Source organism: Schistocerca serialis, chromosome 8, assembly GCF_023864345.2.
Source record: "Schistocerca serialis cubense isolate TAMUIC-IGC-003099 chromosome 8, iqSchSeri2.2, whole genome shotgun sequence".
Taxonomy (NCBI): Eukaryota; Metazoa; Arthropoda; class Insecta; order Orthoptera; family Acrididae; genus Schistocerca; species Schistocerca serialis.
Window position 1 is genome coordinate 632395025 of NC_064645.1, and position 23326 is coordinate 632418350.

General features: G+C 36.7%; 1 protein-coding gene across 2 annotated transcripts in view; it reads left to right on the forward strand.

Moving 5' to 3' along the window:
- Positions 1 to 23326, forward strand: part of LOC126416348 (tetratricopeptide repeat protein 21B-like) — a 260751-nt gene that overhangs the window by 74829 nt on the left and 162596 nt on the right. For both annotated transcript variants that reach the window (XM_050084027.1, XM_050084028.1), the window contains exons 5-7: positions 9749 to 9984; positions 13902 to 14052; positions 22675 to 22869. In XM_050084027.1, coding sequence (XP_049939984.1) covers positions 9749 to 9984; positions 13902 to 14052; positions 22675 to 22869 — 582 coding nt within the window. The remainder of the gene's footprint in view (positions 1 to 9748; positions 9985 to 13901; positions 14053 to 22674; positions 22870 to 23326) is intronic.

Here is a 23326-nt window from a genome sequence, read left to right on the forward strand (position 1 = left end):
CTTGAAATCCATGCTGATTACTGTTTATCAGATTGTGCATATTAAGATAATGTGTGACTCTATATTTCATTAGTATCTCTAAAACTTTAGAGAAAGTTGAGAGGAGTGAGACAGGTCTGTAGTTTTCTATTTTATCACCCTTTTTCAACAGGGGAATGACTTTAGAAATTTTCAGTTTTTGTGGAAACACGCCCTCAGCCATTGACAAGTTTGCTATGTGCGTCAATGGTTTCGCTATCTGATTAGCTGTTTTCTTTACTAATATTATTGGCACCTCATCTACTCCAGCTGACATATTGGACTTCAGACTTTTAATCACTTTTAAAACTTCTTTTTCGTTTGTTGGAACTGCCATCATACTGCTGGCTGCCTTGGGTGCTTCCATCTTAATCTGCTCCCCAAGATTCCTGCTTAATGTCTGGGGTACATTTAAAAAGTAATTATTTATATAATTAGGCATGGCATATTTATCTACCATTTTATTCTCCTCATCTTTTAGAATAATTTCCTTGTCTTTGGTAGGTACCCCGGTTTCTTTTCTCACAATTTCCCATGCTATTTTAGTTTTATTTCTGGACTGTTTTATTTCCATATTATTACTTAATAACTTTGCATTTGCAATTACTCTGCGGTATATTTTCCTATACCTCTTTACATATTCTATAAAATCAATATTTGTACACTCCCTCAACTCTGAATTCAGTTTTTTCATGTTTTCACATGATTTCTTAATTCCAAGAGTCATCCAAGAATTTGACTTTATGTATCCAGTAGACTTGACTCTGGTCAGTTTCTTTGGAAAACACATCTCAAAGTTCATCATATAAATCGATGCAAATACACTATATGCCTCATCTGTACTTGACTGTTTCAAAACATCTAACCAATTTTCATTTTGTAAGATACTTATGAACTGATGACAGCTGTCCACAGAGAAGTTTCTTTTGTAAATATTATTTACACCTTTATCTTCCTTTGACCTTAAAGGGATTTCAATGGTGAGAGCATTGTGGTCAGACAATCCTAAATCTATGTTTGTTACCTCTATGTCAGTTTCTGACATATTTGAGAAAATGTTATCTATGAGGCTATTGGAGGTATTTGTTATTCTAGTTGAATTGTTTATGTGTGGTGACATGTTGAAACTCTTTAATATGTCCAAAAATTGCCTTTTTTGTTGACTTTCAACTAGAAGATTAATATTGAAATCACCACAAAGAATAATCACAGTTTCTTTTTTGTAAATAGTATTTAGCAACAATTCTAATTTATCAAAAAAGACTTCTATGTTTCCACATGGTGACCTATACACTGTTATGACTATGACTTTTTTCATCAGGCTATATAGCTGAACAGCACCTGCTTCAAAAAACTTTTCAATACTTAAGTTCTCTGCTTCACATCTCTTTTTAAATTCTAACTCTTGTCTAAGGTAAATACCGACTCCACCACCTTTTGCAATTTTCCTACTATAATTATTTGCCAGTTTAAATGGATTAATATGAATACTACTAATTTCTTGGTCCTTACACCAATGTTCTGTAATACACAAGACATCAGGTTGGGTGTTACTTACTGCTATTTCAAGTTCACAATATTTGTTCTTGAGGCACTGCACATTTAGAGTCATAATCTTCAGAACAGGGGAGTGAGCACTGGTGGTATTTCTCCTTTCGTTTAACACTGTTATCTTGGAGTTTTCATTATGGCTGGATACCAAAAATCCTGTTGTACCACAGGTATGTTTTCATTACAATCGTTTTTTAAATCGTCATAATTCCGCTGCTTTATCAGTTCCTCTAACTTATTTACGTAACGATTTGCAAGCACAAGGTCTTGCTGAAGCGATGTAGTAACACTTTCTTCTATGCAGTTATCGTATCTTGACAAAGCTACCGTTAGTAGATCGCAGCATTCCATGCCACAGTCACATTTCGCGTCCCATTATTCCGTTCCCGCGAAACACTTTGTATGAATCCATTTTTGCGACACTGCACATAACTTGATACCTTTCGCGATGTAGTTATTGCACTTTATACAATTTATACTCGATATGTAGCCGTTTACCGTGGAACTATTTATACACACTTCTACACGCGACGCCATCTTATATATTTGAAAATGTTGTTTTTTACTCTACAGAAATGGTAATTTTTTTCACATCACACTTTCCCCACATGTTGTCACCAAATACAAGTTTTATGCACAAATACCAATCTTTATCTGCATTATTACAACTCTGTGAACATGAGACATTAAATTGTTGGTTGATAGTGAAATTGTCAATCATTACATTTGATCATTGTCAGCATTGTGATTTTCTTTGTCTTTGGTCATTGATCCAGCTCATAAACATTAATTTCAAGATCAGAGGAATTTGTCGTACATGAGAAATCAGTTTGATATCAGAATTACTTTTTTCATATAACTTTTCCATGTCAAGAATGCCATCATGAATTATTGTGCTCAGTTCAGCAATCTGATGAACTTCTCTTGCTATGATATTAATTGAGACCAAACTTCAACTACCCTGAATTCATTTTCTTCATCATGTTGTTTGCTTCCCTGAGTATAATCAAAATGCTCAATATTCATTGATCCTATAAGTTCATTTTTCAGATTGGTGAATAACTTTTGCATGTCTTTTTTTATTTAATCTTTCATTTTCTTTAACTCATGCATTTTTGTCTAGTTTATCGTTCACTTTGCAGAAGTTTGTGTTTACTATATTGCTCAGTTCATGTGTGTAAGCACCTGTTTTATGCTTGTTTTCATCTAATTTGTTTTTAATTTGTTTAAAATACTGCAGAATTAAGTAATTGTTATCAATGTTTCCATTGGTTGACTTGTTCCTCGCAGTGTGTGGGTTCAGAAAAGTAGAATTTGAATTTATAATCTCCATCACAATTGAATCTAAGATTTTATTGTTGTTACCAATTATACCTACTGCATGCCCATTATCTGCTGTTATTTCTTGACTATTGTTGCCCCATTCATCAATTACGTCACTGTTAACATATTCATAAACCGTTTTTGAGAATATGAAAATACAAAAAATCATTCAACCGAATGTCACATTTCTTACTTTTTCACTCTTTCCAATGTTGTAACATCTGATATTGCAAGCTGCCGCAGTAAATTCACACTCACCATTAGTTCTTGTTGGTGATCAGACAACGCCTCTGTAAATTACTTGCATAAACCACAGCCTAAAACAATCATGCCATATGTAACACTGTCATGGAGAAATGCAAGAAATGGTAATTAGATTCTTCTATCACCTACCAGACTTCCCTGATGTAACCGAAAACTTAGAGAAAACCTCAGTTTGCTTGTACGTAAGTTCCCCAGTCATACTGTAATCATCAGTGGGAACTTTAAGCATCCAACTATCAACTGGGAAAATTACAGTTTTATTAGAGGTTGGCATCATAAAATGTCCTGCAGTGGTGACATGTGCATGTACTTTCAAAAGACCACACATGCAGCATTGCTATGTCATCCGCAGAGGGTGCTTCAGACTTCTGTGTGTGTGTGTGTGTGTGTGTGTGTGTGTGTGTGTGTGTGTGTGTGTGTGTGTGTGTGTGTGTGTGAGAGAGAGAGAGAGAGAGAGAGAGAGAGAGAGAGATCGACGTCAGAGCCCACCACAGGCCCCAGTCTATATTTAAGAAGGATAGCCAATTACAGAAGTACAAAGGACAACTAAAACAAGCAGAGAGATATGTATATTCAGTATATTAATAAAAAGTCAGTAATGTCATATCTCAGTGACAAACTTGAAACTTTCCATCATAGGGCAGGAGCACATAGAGGAGCTATAGCTCAAGTTTAAAAGAATAATTGACTGTGCACTGGATAGATATGTACTCAGTAGAACAGTTCATAATGGGAGGGTCCCTCCATAGTATTCAGTCACTGCAAAGAATGTTGTAAAGTAACAGAGATTATAGTGTAATAGGTGTAAAACAAAGCATGGGACAATAGATAGAGAGATGCTTAATGAAACCCATCTGGCTGTCAAGAGAGCAAAGCATGAAGCCTTCAGTGACTACCATAGCAGAATATTATCAAATGATATGTCACAATCCAAAGAAATTCTGGTCATAAGTAAAGCCCGTGAGTGGCAGCAAAGTTAGTGTCCAGATCCGAACAAGTGAGACAGGAACTGAAATTGAGGGTAGCAAAACAAAAGCTGAAATCCTTAACTCTGAAACTTCCTGGCAGATTAAAGCTGTGTGCCGGACTGAGACTCGAACTTGGGACCTTTGCCTTTCGTGGGCAAGTGCTCTACCATCTGAGCTACCCAAGCACGACTCATGACCCGTTCTCACAGCTTTAATTCTACCAGTACCTTGTGTCCTACTTTCCAAATTTCACAGAAGCTCTCCTGCATGTCTTGCAGAACTAGCACTCCTGGAAGAAAGGAGAGCTTCTTTGAAGTTTGGAAAGTAGGAGACAAGCTACTGGCGGAATTAAGCCTGCGAGGATGGGTCGGAGTCATGCTTGGGTAGCTCAGCTGGTGGAGCACTTGCCTGCGAAAGGCAAAGGTCCTGAGTTCGAGTCTCAGTCTGGCAAACAGTTTTAATCTGCCAGGAAGTTTCATTTTCGTGCACACTCCGCTGTTGAGTGAAAATTTCATTCTGTATGCTTAACTCTGTTTTCAAATGTTCTTTTGTAAGGGAAAACACAGGATAATTGCCCCAATTTAAATCTTTGTACCACTGAAAAGATGAATGAAATATGTATCAGTGTCAGTAGTGTCAAGAAATAGCTGAAATCGTTAAAATTGAACAGAGCTCCAGGGCCCAGTGGAATCTCTGTCAGATTCTATACTGAATTTGTGCCTAAGTTAGCCGTTCTTCTTCCTATAATCTAGTGTAGATCCCTCGAAAACAAAAAACCTTGTCCAGTTCTTGGGAAAAGAGCACAGATCACACCCTTCTAGACAAATAATCTACAAAACTACCATCTACTATCCTTGGCATCGATATTCTTTGCTCAAAGATAATGAGAGATCTTGAATAGAATGACCTCCTCATTGACAACCAGCATGGACTCCGAAAACATCAGTCATGTGAAACCCAATTCACACTTTTCTCACATGATATACTGAAAGCTTTGGATCAAGGCAGTCAGGTAAATGCAGTATTTCTTGATTTCCACAAAGCATTTGACTCAGTACCACATCTGCACTTATTGTCAATTGGATTGAGGACTTTTTTGGTAGAGAGGACGCAGCATGTTGTCTTGTATGGAGAGTAATCATCAGATGTAGAAGTAACTTCAGGTGTGCCCCAGGGAAGGATGTTGGGACCCTTGATGTTGATGTTGCATATTAGTGACCTTGCAGACAATATTAATAGTAACCTCAGACTTTTTGCTGATGATGCAGTTATCTGCAATGAAGTACTATCTGAAAGAAGCTACATAAATATTCAGTCAGATCTGGATAAGACTTCAGAGTGGTGCAAAGATTGGCAACTTGCTTTAAATGTTCAGAAATGTAAAAGTGTGCACTTCACGACATGAAAGAGCATAGTATCCTATGAATATAACATCAGTGTGTCACAGCTAGAATTGATCAACTCATACAAATACCTGGGTGTAACACTTTGTAGGAATACGAAATGAAGAGGTCACGTAGGCTTAGTCATGGGTAAAGCAGGTGGTAGACTTCAGTTTATTTGGGGGGTGGGGGGGAACACAAAAAAAAAAAAAAAAAAAAAAAAAAAAAAAAAAAAAAAAAGACACTAGGGAGGTGCAATCAGTCTATGAAGGAGATTGCTTACAAACCACTCATGTAACTGGGCCTAGAATATTACTCAAGTGTGTGGGACCTGTATCAAGTAAGACTAATAGGGGATATTGAACATATACAGACAAGGGCAGCAGGAATGATCCCAGGTTTGTCTGATCTGTGGGAGAGTGTCAGAGAGATGCTGGATAAACTGAACTGGCAGTTTCTTAAAGATAGATGTAAAACTATCCCGAGAAAGTCCTCCAACAAAGTTTCAAGACTCTAGGGATATACTACAGCTCTCAACATACCGCCTCCATAGGAATCGTGAGAACAAGATTAGGATAACTACAGCACACACAGAGGCATTCAAACAATCATTCTTCCCATGTGCCATATGTGAAAGCAATGGGAGAAACGCTGATGACTGGTACAATGGGATGTATCCTCTGCCATGCACTTCACAGTGTTTTGCAGAGTATAGATCTAAATATAGACTTACATTAAATATTGAAATTGAGGCAGTGTGAACCTTAAGGGCCTAAGTCACAGAAACAAAGTTTTGGGAAGAGCAGATGTTTGTGAAAATCAAATTTATAGACAAACCATCAGACTCAGCATACTTCCTATGAAAAATAACTTACTCACTTTATGTTATGAAATATTATGCAATATTTAAGATTATATGTATTATTCATGTTAATTCACAAAATTTCCATTACAGGTTAGTGACAGAAGAGTCTTTCCACAGTTCTTAAGTTTGTAATTAATGTGAAATTAGAATCAGACATAAAGAACTGATACTTCATGCTGCACACATACAATTTGATCTACTCCAACACTTTCATGGGCCTCGTTATCATCATTTTCATTAAGCACATTCTGAGGCTTGAGGTTCAAATAAAATTGCCGATACACCTCCTACTGTGTGAAAGCACAGTAGTATTACTGTAGACACCAAATTATGTTGTCAACTGTAGATAACAATTGAGCAGCCAGAGCAACAAAATTATGCTTTGTGCTTTGGCCCATATGGAAGTGAATGTCTGAGAAATTGGTGAGCCAGATTTTCATGAATATTCACATATAAAGTGTGGAACTACAGATATGGATAAAGCTGGTTTACCATAACATCAGCAGAAGTTCGGAGCACGCGTACTTGCTGCAGTCTCAGAATCGATAGTGGTATGCGTTAGATCCTTATAGTTCTTAGCGTTTCAATCATTGCTTCTTTGAAAGACAGCTCAAACTCCACCTGTGTCCAAATGCATCTGAATCTTAAAAACACTACTGACCAACTGGACTGACTCGAATATTATGCCCAAAGCACACGTGACACACCAACAGTGATTCGCAACAGTAATTGGTCATCGGGCAAAGATTTTTTCCTTTAATGTGGCTTAAACAGATAATAGTGCATGACTATCTATACTCAGTATGCAGCCAAACTAAACAATACACTTAAAAATGCTAAAAAAATTGTAAATAATTTGACATGTGAGGGTGTAGGACCTTCACAAACTGCACACTATTTCTGTGAGCTACTGCACGTCATCTGCTGGTGATGCAATGAAGTGCAGAACAGAAAACAGATTGTTGAAGCTACATATGAAGAATGGACTAACATGAGCTCCTACTATTCTGGAAAACAAAATGTAAAATGTATTTAATTGAACAGGTAAAAAATCTACTCACCAAGCTGTGGCACAACACACACATAAAAGACTTGTGATTGGCAAGCTTTCAGAGCCAGTGGTTCCTTCTTCAGGCAATGTAAAATGTGATGTACCATGAGGCTCTATTTTAGGAACAATGCTTTTTTTTCTTTTATAAAGTATGTAGAACAAGGCAGTTGATAAAATAAGTATATTAATCTTGCTGATGACAGCTTTATACTCACCAAAGGACAGTCTGCTGAAGAGTTCTGGAGCGAAATTGGAAAGCTCACCACATTCATTGAAGAGAGAGTACGTAAAAGAACAACCTGTCATAAATACAGCACTCAAAACAATTATAATTTTCACACAATATAGAACAACCACCCATTCCCACCAGACATGTAGATATTCAGTAAAATGCTTTAAAATTTGCGTATTATGCATTTCTTAGAATATGGATCCAAGAACATCAAACACAGAACTAGCGTACACAACATGTGAATTACGCACCATCTGTTACTGTAATATAATTCTTTCCACATGCATGTCAAAAGTGATGAAAATATGTACTTTTCTGTGATATGGTGACATCTTCTGAGGAAATTCACCTGCCAGAAGAAGTGTTTTGTAACCTAAAAAAATGTTGCAGGTGTCTTCAAAAGCTTCTTGCAGACCTTCTTCTAGAAAACCAAATTATTCCAGTGCCTTTTTGTCTATTCTGAAAGTAATGATATTCATTTCGATTCATTCTTACCCAGCTCGAAAGCTTGTAAAATCAGGAACACCATTTCATGTCTAAGTTAAAATAGTGGGATCATCCATTCTGTGAGAGTCACCTTTCAAATTTTTACAAATGAACAGTAGATGGTGCTGTTGAGATGTGACATTACCCTAGTTTTAAAATTTGTCCTTCGTTATTGTTAAAACAATGGTGGCTCAGAAATTGGCACAGAAAAAAGATAAGTTCATTGTTTACAGGGAGTGTCTAAAGATACAATGTTGTGAAGTTTTCGTTGGCTGGTGTATTACAATTTTTGTAAAGGCCTAACTCTGCAACAAATCCTGTACATGCTTTATTCAACTTTCATTAATCAGTCTCCTTCAGGAAAGAATGTTTTCAAGTGCTTTGCTGAATAATGCCTTGGTTGTGTTTCCATAACTGATGAATTTTTGTAAACTTTTTGAATAATGGAAAGACTGAAGGTAGCAACATAGTTGAGATGTTAAGTTGTTGATAGGAACATGAACAGGACTGAAACTATTTCAAAGTTTCCAGACTATGTTCATCTTCAGAGATAATTACAAGATACACATGCAAAACACACACACACACACACACACACACACACACACACACCACATCAAAATTGTACTGGTACTGCAGCTTGACCGGTGCAAGTCATCATAGTGTTTGGAACTGGTGAGAGGAGGAAAGAAGTTGGGAGGATTGGAGAGAAGGGTGACTGTCAGTTGGGAGATGGAGATAATATCCAGCACACAGGATAGAAATGTTGCGCTATTGAGTTGCCTGTGATGCACAGTGATGTGGAGGAGTTCTTTGGGAGAGCCAGATAGAACGGAGGAAGGGACTGTAGAAATGAGGCTGCATATGTGGATCGTGTAAAGTATGGGGTGTGCAAGTTGACGTGGGACTGATGGTATCAGATGTATTTGTAGTATTTTGTTAATAAACCAGACTATAAATATTTTATAATTATGTATTCATCTGATCAGCCCCTGTCTTATAACCACATTATTCTTTGAAGACGGATATGTAATATTGCTACTTTTTGGCTCTCCCTGTCTCTGTCTCTCTCTCACACTCTCTGTTGGATTTGAAAGACTTAAAGAGTGCATGTGACACTTTGTCACTTGTGTACACCTTTTCATTTCTGTTTATTATTATTCTTGCTGCTGTTGTATGGATTAACCTACAGATTTGCAGTCTTGAGCCTTTATCTACACGTTTGCTGTTACTGACAGCCACATTAATTGTTATCTATAAGAGCTTCTCATCTGTTTCAGTATACTTAACATATTTAATTTAGTATCAAAACGTGAAGCTATGTTAATTGTTTTATGTATGTGACTTAAGCTTCAGTTGCTTACAGAATGAAAGTACTCAAAAAATTACTAAAAGTGGTGTCACATAATCATCTTCATTTAAGTGCCAACATCACTGATAGCATCAATGCAAATGTTGTTATAGAATATAAAATATTGTAATTGTAGTCAAAATATGTGCAATTTTTACAAAAGGAGAGCTTGTTGTACATGATAATGTTATTTAATGTGTGTGTTAGAAAATTTTTTTGAATGTAACCGGCACGTATTCCATTTATGAATGTTATAGATGGTGGTGGCATTGTGTCGGGACGGTGACTGTGAAGGCACAGCTGCAGGGTTACAGCAGTACATGTCAGAACTTGAGCGCCGTGAGCCGAGAGGAGCAAAGCTGATGTTAGAAGCTGCACAACTATTTTCAAGATGTTGTGGACGTAACAGAACTGTTCTGGCGGAGACTCGACATCTTGTTGAAAAGGCTGCACATCTGCGACCTGGTATTGATGCTGCATGCGAACTTGGAAGGCAAGCTGCAGTGAATGACTTTCAAGCATGACACATATGCTCCACGTAATTAATATGAGGAGTAAACGTAGCCACTCACTGTATAGGTGAGGCATTAAGTGCTCAAAAGCCACTTAAGCAATACTCAAATCATTGCTAAGCTTTCGGGCAGTGTTCTTCCTCAGAGCAAACTTCTTTCTGAGGGGTAACAATGTCCATAAGCTTTGCAGTGATTTCAGTGTTATTTATGCGTGTGTTGACTGCTCAGTCTCTCAGCTATTGGTGAGTGTTTGTCCTTACTCCTTCCATTGTTTGTACTCCATCCAGGACTTTGCAGTATCATAATAATATGTTTCCCATGTTAAAGAGATGCACAACACATTTGTAAACCAATTAAACATGATATGCAAACATGCTTTTGATATATCCAGGACTTTGAAATGTGTATATTAATACAAAACTGTATGTCACAGTAGTTAAAGGTAGTGGACTCAGGTGTAATTGTATCCTAAACATTGTGTGCCCACTGAGTGAGTTTGTACAATAATTAGAATAGTGTAATTACATTTGGGGGGGGGGGGGGGGGAGGCACTCTTCCATTACACATTCACTGTGAATTATGTTTTCCATGGTTTCCCTGTAACATGCCAATCAAATATGAAGGGGATACCTTCAGCAAGTTCATGTCTGACTGCTCTCTCCGTCACCTCTAAGTGTACAAATACCATGTACAGATCAGTACTGGGCAAGCAAGCACAGCTTTCTTGTGGGTCTGTATATGTCACTTTTTACTTGTTGCATTTTTTTTACTGCACTCATGCATTCTTTTATGAATCTTACTTCTTATTTTACTAATTTCACTTACTTCCGCTGCAGTATGCACTATTGCCATGGTATTGTGCAGTCTGTTATGCTTGATATTTGAGTGACTTAAATATTACTGTACTCATTTCCAATTAATTCCACCAATATTTATACCAACTGGATCGCCTTTATTTTTGAGAGATCAAGAATAATTTCTCCCTTGGTGTTGCGTGGTTGAATAAGACAACTTTTAGCATTTTAAGTGTGTTAATTTATCATTGTTGTTTCTCAGTTGTGTTACTTTTCATATGAGAACATGAAATACCATAAAGGTCAGGGGATAATGCATTTATGTCATAAGTGGGACACAGGTTAAAGCTAGAAAAGCCCTGTTCATGATTAGTGCAGAAGAACATTTCAAAATGTCAGGCATTGAGCTGACAAAATTTGACATCCATAAGAAGTTAATCATTTTATGTGTGTACCAAGTGATACTGTGAGATGAAAAGGTTGGCACAAGAGAGGAATTTGTGGTTGGCCACTGTCACTCACCTAGTGGCAATGGGGACGTCTTTTTTAACATAGCATCAAAAATCCTGGACATAGTTTAATTTCACAAAACTAACATAGTCTTATATTGAGATGTTAATGCAAATGTGAGCATTACAGATGAAATTGGAAACAACTTCAAAAACGTTTTGAATACTTTTGAAGTGGCACAAATGGTAAGTACTGCTTCAAGCATAACGTATTCAGCATCACCCTTAAACGTGTATTTTCCTATATCACTGAGGAAAACTGCAGCACATGTATACAAGATCTTGGCCTGTTGGATTATTTCTGGCAGATAATAAAACTGAAGACTGGCTTGGAAAATTTCACAAAACTGTGCATCACAAAATAATCTTGAAATCAAAAGTACATACTTTTTGAAGGGTACCAGCAAACCAAATGTGCAATGAAGTGTATAGAGAATCCAATGTGGTGCAATACTCTCCCAACTCCACACACCATGAAAACTAATTTTTGAGGAGACATTTCCAAAAGTGATCTCTTCAGCAGTAGCAGTGGCAGCAGCTGCTGATAACGAAAATAAATGAATTATTACAGTTTTTTGAAAGTCCTCCATAACATTTAAATATTTTAGCTTCTTACGAAAATGTTACATTTATCCGTAGCGACTAATTTATAATTGTGGCTACAAAAATATATTCAGCTAAGTAGTGCTTGCTGGAAAAAAGACAAAATAATATATAATGCAAAAAATAAAAATTAAGTAACAAGTGACATCACTTAAGAAGAAACTGGGAAAGGTGCACACAGTTATACATAATCTAAGGGAGAGACAGCTACTCATCTATAATGGAGTGATGTGTGGCGCGTAGATAAATGTAACAGAAAACAGTATTCACACTAGCTTTCAAGCTCTTATACTATTTCAAGTAGAAGTACACACAGCCACCCAAACAAACACTGTCACAGCTATGGCAGTGCTTGTTTGGATGTCTGTGTGATAGTATGTGTGAATGTGTGTAATTTTACTAGAAAACCAGCAAGTGCTCAGAAGATAGTGTGAATATTGTTGTCTGTTACATGTGTCTATCATCATCCGCTCTAGGTGAGTGGTTGCCTTTCTCTTATTTTATGTATTGTTGCAAACAGGAATTTCCGTTATTGGAATACAAGTATAATATAATATACATATCAAAGATGGAAGTAGGTTATAAGACATCCACAGGAACTTTAAAACTGTGCAAGTGACTATTTTTTGGTATTGCAACAAAATTTCCCTGTAAAAGACCAGAATTTCAGTAGAGAACATAAAAGAAACTGTCAAGGATGTTCATAACTGAACAGTACATAAAAACTAACATTGAATATATCAAACAATGGAAACTCTAGGTAGGTATATCAACAGTGTGGGAAAAGATAGATCACTATTCACTATAAAGAAGACACATCAAGTTGCAGACTGGCACATTTAAAAGACACTCATATGTAGCTTTCGGCCACAGCCTTTGTTGGAGAAGAGAGACACACACACACACACACACAACATTCACACACACACACACACACACAGACACACACACACACACACACACACTCTCACTCACACAAGTACCAGTGTTAACATCTCGGACCGGAATGCAACATCATGCAGGATGCAACGTGATGTATTCTGGCCTGATGCTGGAGTTGGCAGTCGTGTGCGTGTGAGGTGTGCTTGCTTTGTGTGTGCATGCGTGTGTGTGTGTGTGTGTGGGAGGGTGGGTGGGTGGGTGGCGTGTGTGTGTGTGTATGAATGTTGTGTGCGTGTTGCCCTTTACTGACATAGGCTGTGACCAAAAGCTACATTTCAGTGTTTTTTAATCGTGCCTGTCTGCAACTTGATGTGTCTTCTTTACAGTAAGTAGCAATATGTCTTTTCCTACATTGTTAACACTGAATATAAATAGCCAGAATGGGCTTTGGTTTAAACATGGAAACTACCTCTGTCACATTAAACATAAATCACTCAGTTCATAGCAGCATGATTCTTTTGTAGGAATCAAACGAATGATGCAGGGGCACACTTTTCATACTGCAGAAAAGACCATAATAATTATAACTAAAAGTAGAAGTAAAACTCAGTTTAAAGGACCGTTTAAAAAATTGATATCATTACAGTGCTAAGTGAGTACATCTGTCAATCCACTGTGAACATCAGGAAAAACAGAAGCATGTCGCTAATGTCTCTATACTTTATCATGAAGCAAAAGTCGGTTTAGACTTGCATTTACAAGGAGAAATGCTTTTTGCCAGATAATCATACCTCCAAGAAATGTAGGGCAAAATGGTAATGTCTCACCAGCAGTAAGTGTTGAGGATCACAATGAAGAGTTTGTGTTAACTACCTAGCTTATTCCAAGTACACATAAACAAAGTGGCTTCACTCACTATTGTATAAATTGAGTAGGATAGTGCACTTATTAAGACACTGGCCACACATTTGGTAGGATGGAGTTTCATGCTCTGTTCAACCACCTTGATTTGCTGGGTTGGTTCCTTTAACAAGGCTACTGCTGATCACCTGTCCTATCCTTGTCAAACACGTCTGTATATATTTACAAATCTGTACAACTGTGTTACAGACAGAGTTTTCTCAGTGGAAAACTAGCAGAAGCATTACGGCACTTCCGTGCTGCTACACGTGTTGACAACTCATCTTCAGCAGCCCTCACAGGTCTCAGTCGTTGCCAGATGGAGGAAGGAGGTGCCTCAGCTGAGCAGGCTGCACGACAGGTGATACAAATTTTTGATTTTATTAGTACCAGTCATTAATTACGAGGTTTTTACATTAATCCTCTTTATCTTATCAAATTAGGTATGCAACACTGATGTATCCAACCGTATTTCAAATGAAAAGTAGTGACAGATACTCACGTAAGCTTGATATGAGGTATGCAAAGATATATAACCTCTGCATTTGTGCCTTGTCCTTTGGTAGGTCAAGTCATCTCAAGAACAGCAGCAAGATATTTTGCTGAAATGTAATGGTGTAAGTGCTGTTAAAGTTCAAATTCCTCACCTGCATCTAATTTTCTTTGTCTGAGTCTCAGTTTGGTTTTCATAAAGGATTCTCAACTAAAAAAATTCACATATGATCTTACAAATGTCTTGAGAGAGCAAAAGACCAAAATGTATTCTATTAGTATATTTTGTGAGCTTACTAAAGCCTTTGATTGTGTGCACCATAAAATACTCCTGGGAAAACTGGAATGAACATGGATGAAGACCTACCTTCATAACAGAAAGTAAAGGTTAACATTAACAAACTATTATCATTACTGAACCTACTTCTGTTCTCGATCCAGATAAATGGTTTTGTAATGATTTAAAAATCACAAAAACATAATCGATCAGTAGTCCAACTCAACCACACACTATAAAGATGACACTTTAGCGGACGTACAGCTGGTTAACACACAAAGACTCACATTGCTGTTGTTATTATTATTATTATTATTAGTATTATTATTTATTTTATGGCCTTCATTGTAGCACCGTAGTAATTATACAAAGTTTAAAAAAGGAGTTGTTCAGTAGTGCTATTGGTCCAATAATAGTTCAATAACACAGTGGTTATACAAAGACTTATTGTATTTTATTGTTATATAAATGATTTTTTGCTCTCCTGTGTGCCCAGTATTTTCATTCTTTCAGATATTTTTCTTTCTTTGTTTGAGGTCCCCATTCGTTTAGTCTTTTTATTGTTCTATGTTTGCTGTCTGGTTTGTGTGTTGCAGAACTTTGGTTTTGTCTGCTTCGTTTTTTAGGTCATCTACTGTAATTTGGAGTTCTCGTATATCTGACTTAATTTTTATAATCAATTTAATGTTGCCCTCACTATTCCACAATTTTTCTATTACTCCCTTACTCTTACAATACGTTGATTAAATTATATGCAACTGGGGATGATACAACAACAAAAGTTGAAGACTCTCATACTAATTTTTTCATTAGATTCCCAAAGAATGAGAGTGTGTCTTTGTGATCATTCTCATTACTGGTTCTTTTTTCTTATGTAGGCTACTGTTTCATTTGAAGATATTCTCCAATGCCCATTTACCTGGTATTGTGTAATCCTTATTACTCTTATTTCTGCCTGGAGTATTCTCCATATTTTTGCTTATTAGTAATTTTGAAGATGGATATAGCTGCATCTTTTATTTTTGGTAGTGTAACTGTTTTATGAGGTTTTAATTTTGCAGTTATCAATAGGCTCATGACGTAATTTGGTTTGTTCAGTGTTTTATTCAGTTTGGCCATGTAGGTTTTTCATTTTGGTTGTATGTCCTGATTTCACTTAAATATTTACGTTTATAAACTGATTTGATTTTCTGCTCTTCTATTGTAATTTTGCTTGCAAATGGTGGGTCGGTTAGCATAACCTCTGTTTTTTTTCCAAATGGCATTCTAAGGCTGATTTTCTGTATTATTTCTTGTAGAAATTTAACTTTCTGCTTGGATTCTTGAACATTGGTGGCTAGGGGAACCAGATTACCACCAAATCTCAAGCAATTTAAACTTATATAATTTTTCGTGCTTCGATTTCTTATGTTCTTTAGGTTTTTCTTGTACCATTCTCTCATTATATTTCCAGCGCACAGTTGATTTAGAATTGGTGACAGACAGCCACCTTGTCTTAAACCTGTTTTTATGAGGAATGGTCCAGAAATATCTCCTGTAAGCTCTACTTTTGATTTAGTGTTGGTTAGAATAAGTTCCACTTGTTTAATTAATTTAGATGAAGTCCTAGATTTCTTAGAATTTGTAGTATTGAGGATCTCTGGAGACAGTCGTGTGCATTCTTTAAGTCCACAAATATCATAGCCAGAGGTTTGTAGTATTTCCTGTAGTATGCCATAATTAATTTAAACTAATCATGACAAAAACATTTAATTGACTTTTGAACTGTGAAGAACCCAAGGAACTCTTAAAAATCAATGTAAATAACCAATAAAAACCAAACCCAACAAATCAGACCCTCCAAATTTCCAAGAAGAAGAAAAAGCAATCAAAGGAGAAAAAAATTGTAAGGCATGTGGAGAATACCAGGTTGTTGTTGAAATGTGGAGATATCCTAAAGACACAGTGTAGAGCTCTTTACACGTGGCTCTAGCAAAAATGTGGATAACTGAATAATTCCTTGAACATTGGGAAAGTGGCCCTCATTTACCCACTACACAAGAAGGGGGATTCAATTCACTTTGGATAATGGCCATCCCCGGGGAATCCAATGAATCTGAAATTCTTAAGCCTTCCAGTCTTAAGTAGAGAATTTATATTGTGTGTTGCTATCGAGTTTATTTGCTTGTGATAATCTTCTTTTCTGTGTTAGTGCACATTTGAGTGACTGAAAATGGTCTGATTCATTGCTGTCAATCACTGCTGTATCCTAGTTGGCTATCCACCGAATCTGACACAGCCTTTACATGTTGTTTTGGGCGGGATGGTGGTATTTTTTTTTTTTTTTTTTTTCTTTCTAAATGACATTTCCATGTTTGACTTTCGAAGGCCTTAGTTGAAGCAAGCTCCGAATTTACAACTATAGTTGCCAACCATAGACTCATATTATAAAATTTCATAAAGGCAGGCATACCTGTTTCTTAAACTACATGTACTCCAAAATAGTATTTGTCGCTAATACTGAAAATCAGTACCAGTTAAACTCTGATTGTTACAACCATACTACTGGCAACAAAGATAATTTTCATTGTGACATGACGTAATATAAATGGACCTAAAGGGATTGATTTTGCTCGAGCACCTCATTTGAATTATGTGCGCTGTGGTTCAGAGGCCAGGGCAGTGCAGCTGTGATGGCTGACTGGAGAGTGTGTTGGCGCATAGAGTATCGTGACTGGGACCACGCAGAACTGTCAAGTCTGTCTGCTAACCGGATGTGATGTCGTGTCTGCCTGGCTGTGGTCACAAGTAGATAAATAGCATTGAATATCTTTGCAAACATCAAGCACAAACTATTGTAATTACAGTGAAGCACAGTACACTGCCTTAAGGAGAAGAAAAAACGAAACAGTGGATATATAGGTATATTATGATATGTAAGAGTCTAAGTTACAATACTGAGAATGTTCTTTTAAGGGAAATTTAGTAAATAATTAATAACTATTGTAATTTTACAATAGAGATTGACCTGACAGTTAGTAGTGCTTCTTGATACACATTGACTGAGCTAGTTACATGCTCTTTTACTTAAATCATTAACTTTTGAGAAAAATTTTATTGGGCATTTGGTTACACTGCCCAACATGATGTTCTTTTCAGTGACTGCTTCACAGCTTGTGCCATCTGGATCCTTCCCACCAACACCAGCTTTTCTGAACTGCACAGATGGGAACTCTCCCTACCATATATCCTTCATTCTCGTAACCCTCCTTGCCTCAACATATGTTACTCGTTGTCCTTACCCACATAACCCCACCCCTGTTCCAATTCTAGCACTATACAGCTCTCCGTTCCACCAACACACCCACAGTCTGTTTACTTCTCACCTTTTCCCCTGCCCCCCCCCCCCCCCCCCCCCTACCCTCTGTCCTCTATTTAACCTCCGGACTGCACCTCGCTGCCCTACTCTCTCCCCACCTTGTCCCTGTATGCTACCACAAGCAGCACTTTACTGTACCCCATCCCTACCTCGCTGTTCCTCCTCGTTCCCACACCAGCCTCCTCCTTGCTCCCGCCACCCAGTTGCTTCTTCCATTATGCACTGCTGCTTGCAGTTTGACCTTGGCTTCCAGAGATTGTGGTCATGTATGTGTGAGTTGTGTTTGTGTATGTGTGTGTGTTGTCTATTCTGATGAAGGTATGTGTCACTGAATGCTTTGTTTGACAGTCTTTTTGTTGAGCCTATCTGCGACTGAGCATCTCCACTGTATGGTGAGTAGCAACTATCCTCTTCATAATATTGTTATTATTCCATCCTGAATTTTCCATTGTTTGAGAGTCGCATTTTATTGTGTTAGTGTCGATTTGACGTGAGGTGTAAACAGTTCCTGTGTTTTCCAGTTATTTTATTTGTGTAGTGTGTTTGCTAACCATTATATTGGCAGCTTGAGCTATTTTTGTTCAACTTCCTTCATAGTTGAGTGTAAGGGGTGAATCGACATTAGGAGATTTAAAAAATTCAATTTTTTTATTGCCTAAATCATTAGCTTAACTGTCAAAATTTCAAAGCGAAATTTTCATTTGTTTAGATTTTATGAGCATAGAATCGAGTGTACATAAATTATGGTGACATACTATCATATGATTTCTACGGATGAAAATCCTCAGCACGAGTATTGCCCAGAGGGAAAAGACAGCTGGTGCGAGTGGCAGATACGAACAGCCCTTGGAATGGACAGGGTGTATACAACCCGGGACAACCGGGAGATCCAGGAAAAACCCGGGAATTTTTTCATCTGGGAGAAAACCGGGAAAAACTTGGGAATTTTTTAGAATTCTGGGAATTTTTCATTGTTTTAGTTTTCAGTTAAATTTTTGTAACTTTGACTGGTAAAAACCAATACTCTAACAAAGAATATTACTGTATCTCACCGCTGCAGAATAATACTGCAGCAATAAAAAATGAACGAGAGAAAAAAACGAAAATAAAACCTAAGTTGCAAGGAAATGCACCAATACAACAACAAAACACAGTGCTCATACAAGCGTCTGCTGACAGCAAAATGTGTCAAAGGCTTTAGGAAGCTATGCAATGTAACATAACAATGAAATGCCTCCAGTAAGCGTGACATCACAACTGTTTACATTAGATTCATTTGAGCGGTTGCGAGTGAGCTTATGGGCATGTGCAGTGGAGTCGGGTATGAGTAGTACCTTCTCCCGTTTCTGGCTACAGAAGTGTGGCAGTTACCTGTATAAGCAGAGACCAATATTATACATGTAAACTTTTCTTTTCTTGTAGCAACACTATGTATATTAATTTAAACCATTACCTTTTCCTATTTGTGTGTTCGTGCTACTTAACAGTGATGTTGGTATGGGCTGACTACATCACGTAACCTATGCTCTGAATATCCTCTGTCATTGGCTGGCGAGATCTCTTGACATGAGCTATGACTGGCTTTCAAAAGCGCATCGCAGTCTCGATTTCAATCCTTCGGAAACAAACGTGCGTTGTTAAGCAGAATTCAAATTTATACTTTCGTGCAGTACGAAAATATGCAGTGTACATGTTGCTGCACACCAGACATCTTTCCAAAACGCGTTTTTTCCTCTGAGTTTCGTTTTCTAAAGTGCTGGAAAATTCTATGCTGGTGTATAAAACCACAACCATTGAAAGGATTGATAAGTTTTACAGTTCCGAGGAAAAGTATACTGTTACTTACCATGGAAAAAGTGTATTTTCATCTGGGAGAAAGTGTATTTTTAACCGGGAAATCCGGGAATTTTTTTTCCTCGTCCACGTATACGCCCTGAATGGAACATGAACCACACCCTACTCCATTGCACCCCTATGTACAGAAGGCAATTCTTCCAATATATGAAGATTTATCAAGGGATGAACTACTGCAGAGATGTTTAGGTTGCCACACACAAAAAGCAAATGAAAGTTTTAATTCCACTGTTTGGTGATTAACTCCATACTAAAAGTTGTTGAATTGGCACTGTATTTAGCAGCAGGCTTATTCAATGAAGGAAATTCATCCCTTCTGATGGTCATGAAGAAGGTAGGAATTGTAGTAGCCACGCAAAGCTTCAATTATGCTGAACAAATAGATAACCAGCGCGTTAGCCGGCAGAATCGACGTAGTTCGTTGGAATCAAAGGGAGGTCGGGAAGATCGGAAAGCACTGCTGCAAGTGCAAAACAAAGCCCATGAGGAAGGAGGAGGATTACTGGAATTGCATATTAATCGATAATCATTTTACATTATTGTTAACTTTCTTGAATTCCGAGAATTTATTTTTCAAGTGCGTTTATCTCTAAATGAATTTTTGCACATTTGCATGCAGCCAACTCAAAAAGTATAGAAAATGAAAATTGATAGTATGATTCTTTATAAAATTACGAATTATATGAACCAACTAGTGAGATGATATCAAGACTTTAAGGGTATTTTTCTTTGCATAATTAGAGGAAAAAAAATCATGGAAATCAAAGTAAATTGTTCTAACACATGCTGCAAAATTTTTAATTTTCATTATTTTCACTTGCATTGAGGTTCATATTCTCTGGAAATATGTTATTAATGGAAAATCAAAACCTTTCGATTCCAGATTAAAATCGGAATGGCTACACTGCACGCAATTGGAGACCTATATTCACAACCTTCAGTGGACATCACAGCATAACTTTGTTATTTGTGGCTGAAATTATTCAAAAAAATTTGCAAAAACTGTTCAAAATATGAATGAAATGATGTCAAAATTTGATTAAATTCTAATTAGTTCTTCCCACCCAAAAAAATCTCAAAAAATCAGTCAAACAGCCTCCTAATGTGATTCCCCCTTCAGGAGAAAAAACTTTATGATGGAATTTGATTTGTAGTTGTGGAGCTTTAATTAGATTGCAGCACCTACATTCAACCTAACATTATTGACATCTGATTAATATGTCAATAATAATCTTTTTTTTTTTTTTTAACTAAAGCAACAGTAAGTGGTTTTAGATAACATCCCCTAGACAATGACATCATCATGGCCGTTACATTTATATATAGGTTTATGACACATCATGTAGATTTTGCCTCCATGTTTAGTATTCAGAGCAGAGTTCTGTATGTGGATGCAACAATTTTCAAAAAATGACCATGAGACTTGTCTGATTAGATGGGTTAAAGGTTCCTATTGCTACATGAAAAAAGTGATGTTTATTGTTCTCATGTTGCTGTTGCTGTAGTTGTTGATAACTGTTAAAGTGTAATTAACACCAATGTAATGTAGCAAGTGTTAAGCTGGCAATGGAAGCTAAATGAGTATTTGATATAACTGTGGAAATAATAACTTCTTTCAATATAGTTGCAGTCCTGCTAATTGTACTATGTCATATTTAGCCTGGGAAGCACAAATAGTTCATAGCAATATAATGATAGTTAACTATCAATGCTATTTGAAAAAACTACTTCTCTTGGATGATGTATAACTTGATGTGTTCCATATCTCTGGATGTTCTTCATTATGGCATACGATGAATCAGTGAAATTGTGGTACTTGTTATTTGAGTTGCAGCATCTTTAAGCAGGCTGTGTTTTGCACTACTTAATATTAATCTTCGCATGTGATTATTTTATTTTCTGATTTAGATCTTTCCAACAAATAGTTTCTACAAAGAGTTGAATTTCCAAAATGTTTTGAAATGGTAAACAAATCTTTAATAACTGAGGCACCATACCAAGTATTGTATAATTAGTTGTCACCAATTGATATAATAGAAAAGTAATAAAAAGGATCTAATGGCCTAACAGTGACATTATCAATAAAATAACCTGCACAATCAGCTGACTCATAGATAGAAATTCCAATCTTATTTTTTACTTAATCTTTATTGATTTTCATTATTTCGTTGTGACATTCACTTAAGGAACATTTTCATAAGGTTGACAAACAGGGCACAGATTTGTCTGCATACTTCTCTGAAAACTGTCTTAATGTAGGATTCTGTAGGTTCCACAAAGGGAATTCAGCTTTAATAAACGCTTCACATAAATTGAATGCAAACTGTGGTTTTTGACTCAACATTGAAATTGCCGTTGGAAGCAAAGAAATCTTCTTCCCAGTAACCTTCAAAAGTGTGTTTTTGTGTTTGGTTCTGCTGATATGTTGATAAATGAAATATTTCTTTTCATAGTTCACTGACTGCTCACATATTTTGCCCAAAAGTATTTTACCATCAGTAGACAATTCGTCGGATCTGAAAGTATTACTGAAACTTTGCAATTTACTACATAAAGGAACACTGCATTTTATTAGCTAGCTTGCACAACAGCATCACAATGAAAATTGAAAGAAAGAGAAATTTATAACGATACTCAAACCAGTCTTTAGCTCTGGCACTCATTATTGCTTTTGAATCCAACAGGATCAAAGAAATAGGAGGCCAAGTAAACACAAGTGATAAATTAAAATGCTTACCTACTGTCACCTCATTTTATGGCAATAATCATTGCTGTTTTTGATAAAGAAAGAAGAAATAATAAAAAAGCAAGAAAAGGCACTTGTTTTGGAAATCTGGCATTTATATAAAAAGGCATAAAACTGCAATGTTTCAGTCACAAAGATGTAAATTGTACAAATTCACATTCAGACTGAAGATAGATGTAACACATTTAAAAAGGCACTCTGCCAAAGTTCCAGTCTCTGTTAACGACTAAACCATATCTTCATGCACTTTTTTCAGGTGGAATTTCTCCATGAAATTCATCCATCTGCAGAAGTGTTATTCATGTCATCTCAAGCAGCTGCAGCGAATGGTGATTTTAAAAATGCAATAAAAGAGCTAGATGAAGCTGTTGAAACACATTTTCGAACAGTACGTACAATGCCCTTTGGGACATCTTACTTGCGAGCTGTGGATCCAGATTTCCTAATACAGGTATATTTTTTTCACAAATCTTTTGGTGCTATAATTAATGCATTTTGAGAATAATTCCTGACTTGGGAGACTTGATCAGTTAAGTTTACTAACAGTGGTATTATTTGAAAGCTTCGTATGTAGACTGTAGCTATATGCGATATGGTTAAATTTTTTAAGTGTTAAATGAGATACGATGTATTATCTGCAAATAAGATATGTTTGCCTCTCTTGTTATCTAAGTGAAGCGTCATTAGTTGCATGTACAAAGATATTAAGAGAGGAGGGGACTGCATCAAGTGACAAGGTGTTCATTTGTTTACGGATAGCTGCAGGTTGTGAGTGTTTGCATTTAAACATAAGACCTATGGAGAGGTACTGGAAAAAAGACAATAAAAGGGTACGTGGTATAATTGAAGAAAGCGGAAGAGAAAGTAACAATAAGTATACAACCCTTTGTAATTAAGCATGTTCCATT